This window comes from Branchiostoma belcheri, unplaced genomic scaffold, assembly GCF_001625305.1.
Source record: "Branchiostoma belcheri isolate BF01 breed outbred unplaced genomic scaffold, Haploidv18h27 scaffold1, whole genome shotgun sequence".
NCBI lineage: Eukaryota > Metazoa > Chordata > Leptocardii > Amphioxiformes > Branchiostomatidae > Branchiostoma > Branchiostoma belcheri.
The window spans coordinates 11,396,869-11,411,081 of record NW_017802379.1 but is presented as its reverse complement, the minus strand read 5'-3'; the positions used below and the strand labels follow the sequence as shown (position 1 = coordinate 11,411,081).

The window sequence follows — 14,213 nt, the reverse complement described above, 5'->3', positions numbered from 1 at the left end:
GCAAGGGTCAACCCAAGAACATTACCCGCTTTCTCACTGTTGCTGCTCTTCACGCCTCCGTTGCTATGAAGAGAAGGACAGCAGGTTTTCCGCTGTCTATATACACAGGGGAGACGCTACAGTTTTTTTTATTATTATTCAGAAACTCAATGAGAATTACAAATGAAAAGACATGGACTAAGTGACTGCGAACTCAAGTTAGGTACAACTTATATTCTCGCAGCCACTTTTACAATGAAAGAAAAATATTTTACAAGACATTTAAAAATACACGAGACCTCGCGTGAGTAACAAACCTCCCATCCCAGAAGACACATACAGTTAGAATCTTTTTGTTTCTAATATATAATTTTGTGCGGCTAACATTATTTTGCAGTTGGTGTCATACGAACAAAGGAAACAATATTACCAAGTATACTTGAAAGCTTGCCAAAAAGGACTAAGCGCTGGTAGGTGTATATAGGGCAGTGCAATAAATAATGAGCAATCGTTTCATATGGACACCCGCAGCTACAGGATGGACTTGTAACAAGACCTCGGGTATAAAGATTGTGATTCAAGCTGCAGGTGCCCAGACGAAGTCGGGTAATAAGAATACAGGAATAACGAGAACCAAAGCTAAAATAGTTAAACTTTACAGGACGTACCGATTTGAAAAGATTTGAACGAATTTTTGATACGAAAGAGTACGGATTGCTAAATTCAGGTTGTTCCATCCAGTGATGGAATATGGTATTAAAGACTTTCCAAAACGATTGGTAGAAAATTTGATGGTTCTCAGATGACTACGCTACAGTTGATCTCTCTCATTCAGACCTATGCAAAAACACGCATAAGATGGCATCATATTTCACGTCTCAAACGTTTTGGTCACATAAACTTCACGAGGGAGCTCATGTATTGATATGTAATCACCAGCCTTTTCAGTAAACCCTATATATCGGGGTTCTGTTACTACCGCTGTTTTGGTAAACAATGATTGTAATACACTTTGACCCCCAATTGCAGATCGATACCAAGAGAATAGCAAGAGAGTATCCGGTGTAGCACCACGTGCACAGAAAAGCCAATTAACAGGGCAATTTCTGGAAAAAAATTCCATTGTTTTTGCGTGCAAGTTCGAGGTGTTTACGTTGGACTGATTTTACACTTGATTAAAGGCTAGTTGCTACATGTATAGTGTTGAAAATGCCAGCTTGAAAAGGGTAAAGAACAAAAATTCCACAACTTTATGCTTCACCAAAAAATAGTAATCTATATTACAATGGCAATAAAATTTTTGGCATATTCACGCCCTACATAGGCCAACTACACAACGTCAGATAACTGAGGTATAAAATTATAGGATGAACAAGTGCTATATTACTGTGTTACGTCTATATCTACAAGATCTCTTATGTCTTTTTAAATAAAATTGCCTAGCAAAGTGGGGTGATTAAAATAAGAAAAGTTGTCCTTAAATGTGTAATCAGATCAGTTTTATTCATTCCATATAGAAATACCAGTTATCGTGATTTGCAAAAAACAGTCCTCTCTACCATGCTGAAGAAGAACTGAGATAGAAATATCTAGCCTCAACCAGGCACCGCGGATCGCTGGAAAAATAGTAGAAATTGGTCGAAATAAAGGGATAGTATACCAAAAAAAGATCCCGGGACATATTCTATGGCCCTGGATCTTCTCTGGTATACTATATTCTATGGCCCTGGATCTTCTCTGGTATACTATATTCTATGGCCCTGGATCTTCTCTGGTATACTATCCCTTTGCCTGGTAGAGGCTAAAAATATCAGGAGTGTAAACAAAGCGGACATCCGTGTTGTGACTCAGTCGCTCGCCTAGTTCGCAAAAAAATGAGAAAATATCCAGAGTGTACGCTCTATAGTGGCAGGTTGTAATTCAATTCACTGATTATGAGAGTGTTTTCAACATGTGTTTTCAAGAATACCTCTGGGAGAAAAGATGCAGAAAAGATCACAATTTCTCTTTGGCAAAACATTATGCTTCTCCAACAAATTTGAGGAAAATCAATAGTCTGTTATATTTACATGAAGCTTCGAATAGTAACACAATAACAATAATTAAAGATGGAATCTCTGTTTTGATGTTATTTCAAAAACAAACACCGTGTACATTGAAACAATTCTATATTAAAGCATAACATACAGGGTCGATAGGACTCTGCTTTATTGCTTTTCAGACAGATACAAAGGACTCTTCAACGCTCCTTCTACATGCACCCAATGCGTAATCTCCAAGCAGATCCCTTTTGGTGGCAAAAAGACAGTATTAAATTGGCCAGGCAGTATCTATTTGCCAGAGAAGGTCGCCAGCCACCGATGGGATTAGCGACAAAAAAAGGCCATACATAAAAGCTAACGATCATTCCCTCACGTACCCAATATGCACATAACTGTTTACCGGCAACAGTACGGAGTCACACGAAGAGAAAAACATCATGGCGTCAGACGAGCTCACTACGTCGAGTTGTATGATGTCACCTGATAGTGAGAACTGATAAAGGGTGTTGGCGATGACGTGGACCTATAGGAAGAATGTATGCGCCGACATGGACCTCTATGAAAAGTCCAGAACCTTACTTCGTAGCGGTTCGTACCGGAGCCCTGAACATTTCACGGGTGTCTCTCGTCTAAGACGGGCTACACTAGAGATAGAAGACAGGCCGTTTAGAGTTGGGATAAGACCGTACTGTGTGCGTTGCTGAAGTGCATTAGACGGTTAGTAACTGCCACATTGTTACTGTAACAGTTATTACAACACACAATTTATAACTTACAGTGTGTTTTAATTGCTACTAGTTCTGAATGTTTGCTGATTTTTCGACGCCATTAAACACCTAAAAATCGTGCTTGTCCGTTGCATTCAAATTTAACAGAAATACATTACCAATCCCACAACTTTCATGATGTTTAATGGGACCGGGGAACTATTTTTACTTTCTTAATTGTACAATTTAAATAGTGGTGCTGCGCTCAATCAACACGGTTTATATGAACGGCACTATTAAAGAAAACGACTAAAACATGTGTCAGAAATATTGAACCAACAATTATGCTCAATTCCAGTCCCTTGATATAGATTGACTTGCGGATTTCACAAATACACCGTTGTCCTATCCCTCTTATCTTGCATTCATTATCTTGCTTAACTTGCATGACAAGAGCACGTATCATTCAGTGTTATGCGTAGCTTTTTTTCTCATCTACAGTACAGGTCCAGAACAGTTACAACTTACTCTAAATAAAACCCGACAATGCCACAGTAAAGGACTAATAAACACTATATGCAACCCAATGCACTATAATGATTATATTGAAGGACTCACACTCAGTCTTGCACTAAAATTCTACACTTTCGTCCCCTATCATGGGACAAGATCTCTTGTCCTAGGCCAAATATTCAAGATACAGGGGAAGACTCGTAGAGAGCCATAATCCACCTTATTAAATGCGTGTTCTGTTCCTTAGTTCCTCTAAAATGTAATAATCTATACGTACGTCGGTGGGCTGCTAGATACCCCCCTCCCCTCCTTTCCGTAACAGCTATGTCGTCGACCACATTTTTCTTCTTCGTACCTGTTTATTCAGAACTCTTCCCTGGCTAAATGTTCTCGGTACTGGACACATGATATCAGTAGGCACTCTCGTCTCCTCTTCTCCGTACATTATCCGTTAGGTAGACCGATTAAGAGCCGGATTTAGCGTGGGCACAGCAGGTCAGGTATGCAACAAACAAAACAAACAGAGCAGATCATAACGTCGTATCCAGTTGAAGTCGCTGACTACTGTTGTTGCGTCTTGGTTAAACCCAAGTATTCAGAAATTGACTAATGTATGTGTTTTTCTCTTGACCTGAAGTACATGTAGCAGGCAAAGAAAATCCTTTGCAATTCTATCACATTGAAAATTGGGAGAGGAGGGCACCCCCCCCCCCCTTCTGCCTTCTAATTCTGGCTTGGTCTACATACTCAGAGGTACATGTGCTCGGGGGCATATCTACATCATACCCCAGACATTCCCAGTAGAAACGGTCTGTTACTGTAGTCTCTAAATTCGAGGCGTCCACACACACTTCACAGTGGTCATGTTTGAGCACACGTCTTCGTCTTGACTATTTGGCGACCGATTAAAGTGCCTGTGGTGTACCGCCATGTACACCGCACATCGCCTTAACCCTTGTCCTGCTGGCATTCCTGCCACAACATTTTTCAATATTTTCATGTCTTAATTAGATCATAGACCCCCCTGCAGTTACTTCCGCATTTGTTGCGTTTCGCTGTGGTGTGATGCGTTGCACGAGAAATCGTACAAATCGTACATATACAGGGTGCCATATAGACGGTACTGTGTGTGCAAAACAACAATTGTTATGCTCCGCAAGATAAGGTTAAACATTCAACAAATCACGATAATTTTTAGTTGTGGATAGTGTTTACTGAGCGGGGTTTGAAGTACTGTCCTTTTTTCTTTTGCGTTTCTATTGATCGTACAACAGGCCAAAGTCCCACATAACCCAGCTTTTTTTTCCCATTTTTTTCCGGCCGAAAGGCCAGTTAGGTACCCCCACATTAACGATAGAACACATGTTGGAACGCACATTGGAACAGAGTTTGGTTCAAACATTTCAGAAGCCATGCGCCATGCCATGCAATGCTCAGCTGTTTGTGCTCTCAAGTTGATCAAGAAAGCACTTGAATTGGCTACATTTAATTCACATTCATATTCTCCTATACATACTCAATATTTACAATTTTGCTGCCCTGAAATTACATTGGGTTCTTTAAAATGATTAATTTGGGAGTTTCTTACGAGAATTGTACGTTGCTGGCTTTTGTGTCTTGTTATTAAACACAATTGGCCAAAACTATTTTACACATGTGACTTGCTCAAACAAAGTAGAAGATGAAGTCCACTTTAGTTTAGTTTATATAGTAATGAAAGAAATGATCTTTTACATATATTACAAGTACGTTTCTTTACTTCTAAGACTTGTCTAATATTGAAAAATGTATCTTTCTTATGCGCTTTGATCATTTTGTACTATACAAACCCATTTCAAGTTATATTTTTAACATCACAAAGAAACGAGAAAAAGCCGAACCTCTGAATAAGAGTAGTTTTAGAGCTGTTTGTACTACAAACATGTATATTACCTTTTTATCTGTCCACCTGTACTTAGCCCGATAGGGCATGAATGTACAATAAAGGTTATTATCATTATTATAAACTATAAACGAACCCGGACCGGAACCGATATCATATTTTGCACCACATTTTACTGACACACTCGAATTACCCGAGTTAGGGTTTCATACCTGGACGCCTAACAACTAAGAACAGCAAATCATGAATACATTACAGAAGCAGCATTTAAGATTTAAACATATCTGTGATGCATTTTTCTCCAGACTTCTACACAACAGTCATGCTGTGGAAAGTGTTGCTGATCAGCCTCGTGGTAACCGCCACCATTCACAGAACTGACGCAGGTACGAGTACAAAATTCATTTACTGACGTAGATACTAGCACTGTTAAATCTTGGATTCATAGTATCATATTTTATCATATTTCCCCATGCTGAACAATAAATTGATACAACAGGGAAGATTGGATAACGCAATGCTTAGTTTTACTCACACACTTCAAGTCAACATAATCATTTTCGGCGAAAACGATAGGAAACAAGCACACTAATAAGGCTGATTATCAAAAACTGTCTTGCACTACTGTTCTCAACCTCTAGCTTGCTAAAAGATTAGGATGTCTGATTCAAGAAGCTGCAACCAGCTCAATTCTGCCTGTTATATATTTCTACATTTTTTTATATGTAAATATTTATTAAACATTCAATTAGACTACAACACATATTGAAACATTATTATATTACGTCGTTTTTTATGTTATTATTATTATTTTTTACTTAAATGAGGGACGATAAGTACAGAAAAAATTTTGTCCTGAACATGGTATGGATTTTTTTGGTGACATATAGCTTTTCCTGTCAGGAATAAGTGATGTGGATTTTGTCATCCTGGTGAATAACCATCAACCAGTTATCCGCAATATGTGTTACAGTTGAGGATCCTTGCGAACAGCCCAAAGATGTTGGACCGTGTGATGGTGTATTTCCACGCTGGTTCTATAACAGTCTGACAGGGGAGTGTGAACCTTTCGACTATGGAGGCTGCGATGGTAACAGCAACAACTTTCAAACTCAGGAGGAGTGTGAAGACACTTGTGGTAAGTACTAGAGTTATTACTAGAGAGAGAATACTAGAGAGTATGTACTAGAGAGCTTTCTTACAATTAATTGCATATCGCAGCAATTCTATATCTCACTGCAGCAAAAACACTGTTCATTGTTTTTGTTTCTTCGGTTAAAACACCCTTGATACTTAAAATAATATATTTATTACATTATTACGTATATGTAGTATTTATGCCTTGATATTGAAAGCAAATGGCTTGAGATATGGTACCCTAGACAAATGAACACATTAATACGTAAAAATATGTATGCATCATTTTTTATTATTTTTATTGCTATTTTCAGACACCAAATGTATACTTTGGGTTTCCGTGTCAGTTTAAAAGCTAAAAAAAAACTAAATATTGGGGAAGCTTTTTGAAGAGATATAATAATAGAGGTCCCTTGCGGTCTCAGAATAGCAAGAAGAATTACGTGAGTTGAGAAGCTAGGTTTCCACAAATTTGCGACAGTTACCAGTTACTTATTGATGTGCTACAGTTGACCCCTGTCTGCAGCCTAAGAAGGTTGGACCCTGTGAGGCTCTCATCCCACGGTGGTTCTACAACAGCCAGACTGGCCAGTGTGAGCAGTTCAACTGGGGAGGCTGCGATCCTAACGACAACAACTTTGCAACTCTCAAGGAGTGTAGGAAGACCTGTGGACGTAAGAACAAGAGTAAGTACATTTACATTTCTCTCCAGTTACTGAGTGACATGTTTCTTGTTTTTTTTTTAATTTGACAGCTACAGTTTGTGACAAAAAGTAGTTAGTAGTAGAATTGTGAAAGATTAATTACATCTTGTACAGCTGCTTTAAGAAGAGAAAAAATGTTAAAGACTTGGATTAGACAGCTTAAATGTACTTTCTAGCAGATCCTCAGACTTGTGCGTTAACCTTTTATTCTGTCACTTGTACTATGTTATATAATGATTACTCAGCTTCAATATACATCTAACATCATCTGTATGCAATTTGCCCCACTGAATAAATATCTGACAAATACGTGGTAATATTTGTTAAAGAATTTCATAAGCCACGTATAAATCACATAAACTAGGCAATCTACATGAACAAAAACAGTGAAGATTTGAAAAGGTAAAAGGTACCTATAAGTATTCTCTAAAGACTCTCTGGTCATCGGTCAACTGGCATCATATGTGGTGAGTATCGTTATTTTATAACAGTCATTGTCATTGGTCAACTGGCGTCATATGTGGTGAGTATCGTTATTTTATAACAGTCATTGTCATTGGTCAACTGGCGTCATATGTGGTGAGTATCGTTATAACAGGCATTGTCATTGGTCAACTTGCGTCATATGTGGTGAGTATCGTTATAACAGTCATTGTCATTGGTCAGCTGGCGTCATATGTGGTGAGTATCGTTATAACAGTCATTATAATTGGTCAACTGGCGTCATATGCAGTGAGTATCGTTATAACAGTCATTATCATCGGATAACTGGCGTCATATGTGGTGAGTATCGTAACAGTCATTGCCATTGGTCAACTGGCGTCATATGTGGTGAGTATCCTTATAACAGTCATTGCCATTGGTCAACTGGCGTCATATGTGGTGAGTATCCTTATAACAGTCATTGACATTGGTCAACTGGCGTCATATGTGGTATCGCTATAACAGTCATTTTTATCGGTCAACTGGCGTCATATGTGGTATCGATATAACAGTCACTGTCATCGATCAACTGGCGTCATATGTGGTGAGTATCGCTATAACAGTCTTTGTCATTTGTCATTGGTCAACTGGCGTCATATGTGCCGAGTATCGTTATAACAGTCATTGCCATTGGTCAACTGGCGTCATATGTGGTGAGTATCGGTTCTGAAAAGAAATTCTATTTACATACAGTATTTCTCTCTTTGAACAGATTGAAGACAGTGATCCAGACTTGAAAGCCACCTGTTCAAGTAAACCACTGCTGATGAGTAATACAGTACTATTAATCTACATGTAGATGCTTAGACCAGCTAAAGTCCAGCTATTGTACATGTTAATCATACAGAATAAAACATGACAGTACAATGGCGATGTGGAAATGGGAACTAAAGAAATGTAGTAAACACAGCAAAATGTCAGTAGAAAATTTACCTAAATTCGTAGAAATGTATGTATTAACAGTTACCATATCTGCACAGTTGACATGAAGTAGAGAACAGTCATTAGAAATATAAACTAGATAAAAATATGATATATATATATATAGGTGAGTTGTTTGAGTTGTGTGATTCGCTGATCATGCTAACATAAATGAATATAAAAGATGCAAAATAACTAGAAAAGAAAGGAGATAGCCTTATTTGATAATGAAGTATAATATATCAATTGATAAAGCTAAACTATACAAATAACAATGTCAATATTTAAGATGCGATAAGAGCAGGATTAAAGGTCTTTAATGTGGAAATGATAGTGATATAAATCATGTTAACATGTATGACATATAGGGTATTTCTTTAAGATGCTATTAATAAATACCTTAAGCAACTTAGTACAGTAGACATTACACTGTAAGCAAACTCTCTTTTCGAGGTTGGTAAGGAGTTTATTAATATTTTTCCTTTCCTCTCTATTCATACTAATATTCACACATTATTATCAAGTTCTTGACAGGTAAGCAGATTAGTATTACAAGTTTACTATCTAACAGATACAAGTACTACATGTGCATTGAGACATCGAGTCTAGAACTAAGTAAACTTAACAAATGATCCGAAAAAAGTTCTTGAAGCTACATGGTTACTACATGTGATTACTACATCTATATGCTCTGTTTTTTGCTTTTGAATAATTGCTATCGAGATGGTCCAATCGCAAACGTTTAATACCCCAACAGTACAAACAGTGTATGTTCTACACATGCTGTCTTTGCTTTTTGCTTTTGTCCATTTAAGAACTGTTTGCAAAATTATTAAAGACACATATATCCACAAAATATGTATTTGTTATGTAACCAAGAAACGATAAAATAAATAGTGAAAATCAATGCTTTTCACGATCTGTTTGGTATGCTTGTTGTTTTATGTTGGTGATTAATGTCTTGATTCTCAGTTAATCAGAATCATCCAGTTAATTATAATTAAATACCCAGCTCAGATCAACGGTCTTGCTTGTTTCCTGGATCACGCCACGTAGTAACAGTAGATATTTATGTTTACCGAAGGAAATCATATTGTTTTTACTCAGTTTCTTCCTCCTCTTCTGTTCCAAACAGTAACCTCTGTCCCGGCCAATGACATGATTTGTTGACATCTGTTACCATTGTGACTGGTGTTGGGTTACATAATGTTGCAATTTCATGGTCTGCTCTACTCCTGTCACCATATACTAGTAGTACATGTATGTGAATGTGTTTTAGTAAGAATAACAGGGCAGACCATGTCCGAAGGTAAACATTATGCATTTGCTTTGCAAATGTTACTTCTCTAGTTTAGCTTTCTTCTTTTAAACCTCTGCTTGAAATTATCCTCGTTTGTAATGCTGAATATATTTTGGAGGCCGTAGTTTCTTGTAAAATTACGTACAGCACTAACCTATGGGAACAAAGACAAACAAGAATTCGGAGATCTCATACCCTCATAGAATATTTAGAGCAGCAACAAAAGGAAATGGATCAGTAACATATTGTCCTTTTTTTGGCATACATAAAAAGGGAAATCTAAAACATTTATTAGACATTAATATTCTGTGACCAGAAAAAAAAACTGCCGTTAGAATTAGAATAGTTAAATGGTGCTTTTTACCTACAAAATTATTTCCTGATCCGTCGGCACGAAAAGGCCTAACATGCCCCACAGTGTCAATAAACGACGAATGGAATCTTCACACGTGTCCAATGTCTTTTTTAGGTCACAGTTTAGACAGACAGGGGCGAAAACGGTAAAAACTAGTTCCTAAACCTTATGGGAGGGGGGCGTCAGGGAAGGGAGAGAGACGCTATAGTTGATCTCTTGTAGTCAAACCTATGCAAAAAACAGGCAAAAAAATTACATCATACCTCACCTTTCAGACGTTCTGGTCACATAAACTCAGCTTCATGTGGGGGCTCATGTATTGATTCAAAAGTACCAGCCTTTTCAGTAAATCCTATACCGCGGATCTTTTACTATCGCTGTTTTGGTAAACAATCATTATGGTGCACTTTGACCCCCCCTTTCGGTCGATATCAAGAGAATAGCAAAAGGGTGTAGCACCACAGAAAAGCCAATTAACAGGGCAGTTTCTTGAAAATTTCTCTTGTTTTTGCGCCCAAGTTGGACAGGTTTATGTTGGGCTGATTTTTTCAATTAATTCAAGGCTGGTTGCTACATGTTTAATGTCTAAAATTCCAGCTTGAAAAGAGTGTTACATTACTGTGTTACGTCTATATCTACAATATCTCTTCTGCTTCTGTCTTTTTAAATAAAATTGCCTTGCAAGGTGGGGTGATAAAAATGAGAAAATTAATATCTAAATGTCTAATAAAATCAGCATTCCTTATACCATGTAGAAATACTAGTTATTTTACGTTGCATATATAGCCCTATTCACCATGCTGAACAACGACTGAGACAGAAATATCAGGAGTGTAAACAAAACGGACATCCGTGTTGTGTCTCAGTCGCGGGCCTAGTTCACACAAATTGAGAAAATGTCCAGAGTGTACGCTTTGGTCCACTGATTATAGCAGATTATAATTTCAATTCACTGATTATGAATGCCTTGTGTTTTTATAGTTCCTCGTAGAGGGTACCTTGTATTTCTCTTACACAGTACATCATGTTTTGTCTACACATTATATTTTCACACACAATATTTATGTTTCTCCCACACTGCCCATTATATTTCTCTCAGAAAAAACATTTTCTTTCTCTCACACAATATTTTCAAACAATATTATGCTTCTACAAAATTATCTTTCACACAGTATATTGTGCTTTTCATTATGTTTTCCAGTACTTTATACTTTTCCCAGACAATATTTCTCCAACACATTTGAGGAAAATCAATAGTCTGTGATATTTACATGAAGCTTCTAATAGAAACACAATAACAAAAATGTGAGATGGAATCTCTGTTTTGATGTTATTCCGAAAACAAACACATAAAACAATTTTATATTAAAGCATAACATACGGGGTCGAAAGGGCTCTGCATAATTGCTTTTCAGACAGGTACACAGGATCCCTCGACGTAGTCTCTACCAGACTAACTACGCTGGCTATGTGTAGGAGAATATTTGCCAGGTGAGTTTGCAATTGGCTGCCCTTAGGTTTGCCTGGACGCACAGAGAGAAGGGAAAGAAACTACCTCCCCGCGGCTGGACTCCCTTGGCCAATGTTACCCTCTTTTTTTGCCGAATTCAACGATCCGTTTTCCCGTAGAAAGGTCTGATGGAGGCTACCCTCGACGTCCCTTCTACATGCATCCAATGTGCACATCATTGTTTACTGACAACAGTACGGAGTCACATGAAAGAAAAACATCATGGCACCAGACGAACTCGCCACGTCGAGTTGTATGATGTCACCTGATAGTGAGAACTGATAAAGGGTGTTGGCGATGACGTCGACCAATAGTAAGGGTTTTAGCGCTGACGTGGACGAATAGGAAGTGTCCAGAACTCTGCTTCGCAACGGGTTGTGCAGGAGACCCCGCAACATTTCACCGGTGTCTCTCGTCTAAAGCGGGCCGTACTTCGGAGAGAAGACAGACCGTTCGGAGGTGGGAGAAGACCGTACGGTGTCTTGTTGTTTACTACAATTACCAGACTAAATCAGACGGTTAGTGATGTTATCATATGTTACCTGTTCTTATACTGTGCATTTATAGTGTTTTAATTTCTGTCAGATTGCTTTTTTTTCGCGACGCCATTGCACGCAGATGTTGGATTCAAATGGCGATCTATTTTTTTTTCAAATTGCAGCATGTAATCGTTATAGTCATTATATCATTATCATATATGACTACATTCACAAACGTATGACAAATTACGAACTCTCAATTCCGTGTCCCGCTGTTTTTGTTAAGGGTCATTAGTTTTAAGAACAGTAATGCGCCCCGGCACCAGATTAACTTTTTATGCCATTATTGTGTTGTCCTGTCTCTAAATAGTTAGGTATCAGAGATGCCTGCTCTGGTATGTGTACCCTAAATGCGTGGTTATCGTATTATACAGTGTTATGTTGAGCGTAATACAACTTTTTTTTTCTATTTCGGCTTACAAAGAAGCCAGGGTGTCCCAACTAGTCAAAGACTATTACTAATGGACATCATGGGGAAAATCGTTAGACATTAATTTAAATCTCGATATAATCTTAGTATGGGCCACTCTTACCCACGATGGTCAAATTTGGGCCCAAATATTCCAACCTTTTTATCGAACAGAATCATGTTCTATATGACGTCATTCGAATAGAATCATGTTCGATATGACGTCAATCGAACCGAACGTTCGTTCGATCCGGGGTTACCCGCGGTCATGTACAGTAAACCCGCGGCTTCAAGCCCGTTTTTACACGGGTACCGCCTAACAGTACAAATTCCACCTTTTCACAAATATAGCCCGATTTCGGGACAGTATATCTATGCCCAGTTTTCTAGTGGATATGTAACATGTAACGAAGCTACTGCCGTCATGGTGTGTGACCTTGAAGATCGTAATTGTTGTTTACGGGGATATAAAATACCCCATGTACTTACTCACACGGCCTGACATGCGTGCAAACATGGTATTTAAACTGCAAGAAAAACAAATTCAATTTACCTCAAAAACGTTTTAAATTGTAGGTAAGACAAAAATCTCGATCTGTGTCGGACGGATTTTTTAAAGATGGCGGCGTTCTGGAATTATCCGTCTTGGAAGTTAAAAAAGTGCATTTTTTGGCGAATTTTTCGACCTTAGCAACAATTTAACTTTGAAATAAAGAAAACTGTCCGACTCAAATCTTAATTTTGTTATACTGTTCTCTAAAATGCAAAAATGTGGAATTTTCTGAGAGATTTGGGGTCGGTTTAAATCAGTTGTTTGGTTATTGACGTCGATTGTTCTAGAATAGGCATTCCACGCGTTGAGAGTGATTTCACACTCATTTAAGCATTGTAATAAAAACAACAACATTTGAGCTATATGCAGTGCGGATTTGATCACATTTGGACAAGGGAGTCCCCGTGAAACAGCTAATTATTGCTTAACAAAATGTTTACCGTTGAGACTGGCTCCACGGAAGCCGCGCGTGGAACCCCGGTAACCTGATACCCCTCCGTAGAATTGGAAACTTTACCCTAGAAATTGACCGCCGTGTACCTCACAGTATGAATTAAATCTTAGCATGGTTTCAATCTTAGCATAGACAAAAAGACATCCAAATACTACTACCCCCTCCCCCCAAGTTCTTGGTTAGGAGTAGGTCTGAAGCACAGACCTTGGTCTGCTGTAGTTGGCTGGTGTTCTGTGCGCCCCAAGCTACTTTCTGGACAGCGAGCCTTCGAAATTCTACGTCCACGGAGGGCTCTATAGCTACGTTGTCGACCAGTTTTATTTATTTAACCGGTTTTATTGATTAATTTTTTTTGTGCTCGCTCATTTGCTACGGTAACCCTTCCCCATTTTGTCTGGTCGTTGTACCTCATGTCAGTGACACTGAGGTCCATTTTCGAGCAGAGGACCAGCCGATGTCAAGCGGTATACACGATACTGCTAAATGCACTGCTCCGACACTACGTGGGGGGTTCCAATATACCTGACAAGGGGTGGCAGGGGTTTAGTCGTGATGCGGGACACTAACCTAGCCCCAATCGTAAATCTAACTCTAGCCCTAACTCTGATACCAACCCTACCCCTAACCCTAGCCCTAAACACCTCACCTCTCACGTACTAAGTATGTGGCAGTCTGGGGATTTGGGTGGGGGCGGCATTATTTTTTCGGTGAGCGACGTGAGTAAT

The 14,213-nt window shown here is 38.5% G+C and overlaps 1 protein-coding gene across 2 annotated transcripts; it reads left to right on the top strand.

Annotated features, from left to right (window-relative positions):
- The first annotated feature begins 2,574 nt into the window (after positions 1 to 2,574).
- On the top strand, positions 2,575 to 9,290 carry LOC109485330 (PI-actitoxin-Axm2a-like). Of its 2 annotated transcripts, none has more exons than XM_019789003.1 (5): positions 2,575 to 2,738; positions 5,429 to 5,509; positions 6,097 to 6,261; positions 6,787 to 6,946; positions 8,160 to 9,290. In XM_019789003.1, the coding sequence occupies exons 3-5, from the start codon at positions 6,199 to 6,201 to the stop codon at positions 8,162 to 8,164; spliced, it is 228 nt and encodes a 75-aa protein (XP_019644562.1). In that variant the 5' UTR covers positions 2,575 to 2,738; positions 5,429 to 5,509; positions 6,097 to 6,198; the 3' UTR covers positions 8,165 to 9,290. The 2 variants fall into 2 exon arrangements, with proteins under 2 accessions (XP_019644562.1, XP_019644476.1); XM_019788917.1 differs by having other exon boundaries at positions 6,770 to 6,946.
- The last annotated feature ends 4,923 nt before the right edge of the window (positions 9,291 to 14,213 follow it).

Coding starts and splice junctions, on each gene's coding strand:
- LOC109485330 (XM_019788917.1), top strand. CDS start 5,446: ATGCTGTGGAAAGTGTTGCTGATCAGCCTCGTGGTAACCGCCACCATT. Junction 5,510..6,096: donor CATTCACAGAACTGACGCAG/GTACGAGTACAA, acceptor TATGTGTTACAG/TTGAGGATCCTTGCGAACAG. Junction 6,262..6,769: donor GGAGTGTGAAGACACTTGTG/GTAAGTACTAGA, acceptor GATGTGCTACAG/TTGACCCCTGTCTGCAGCCT.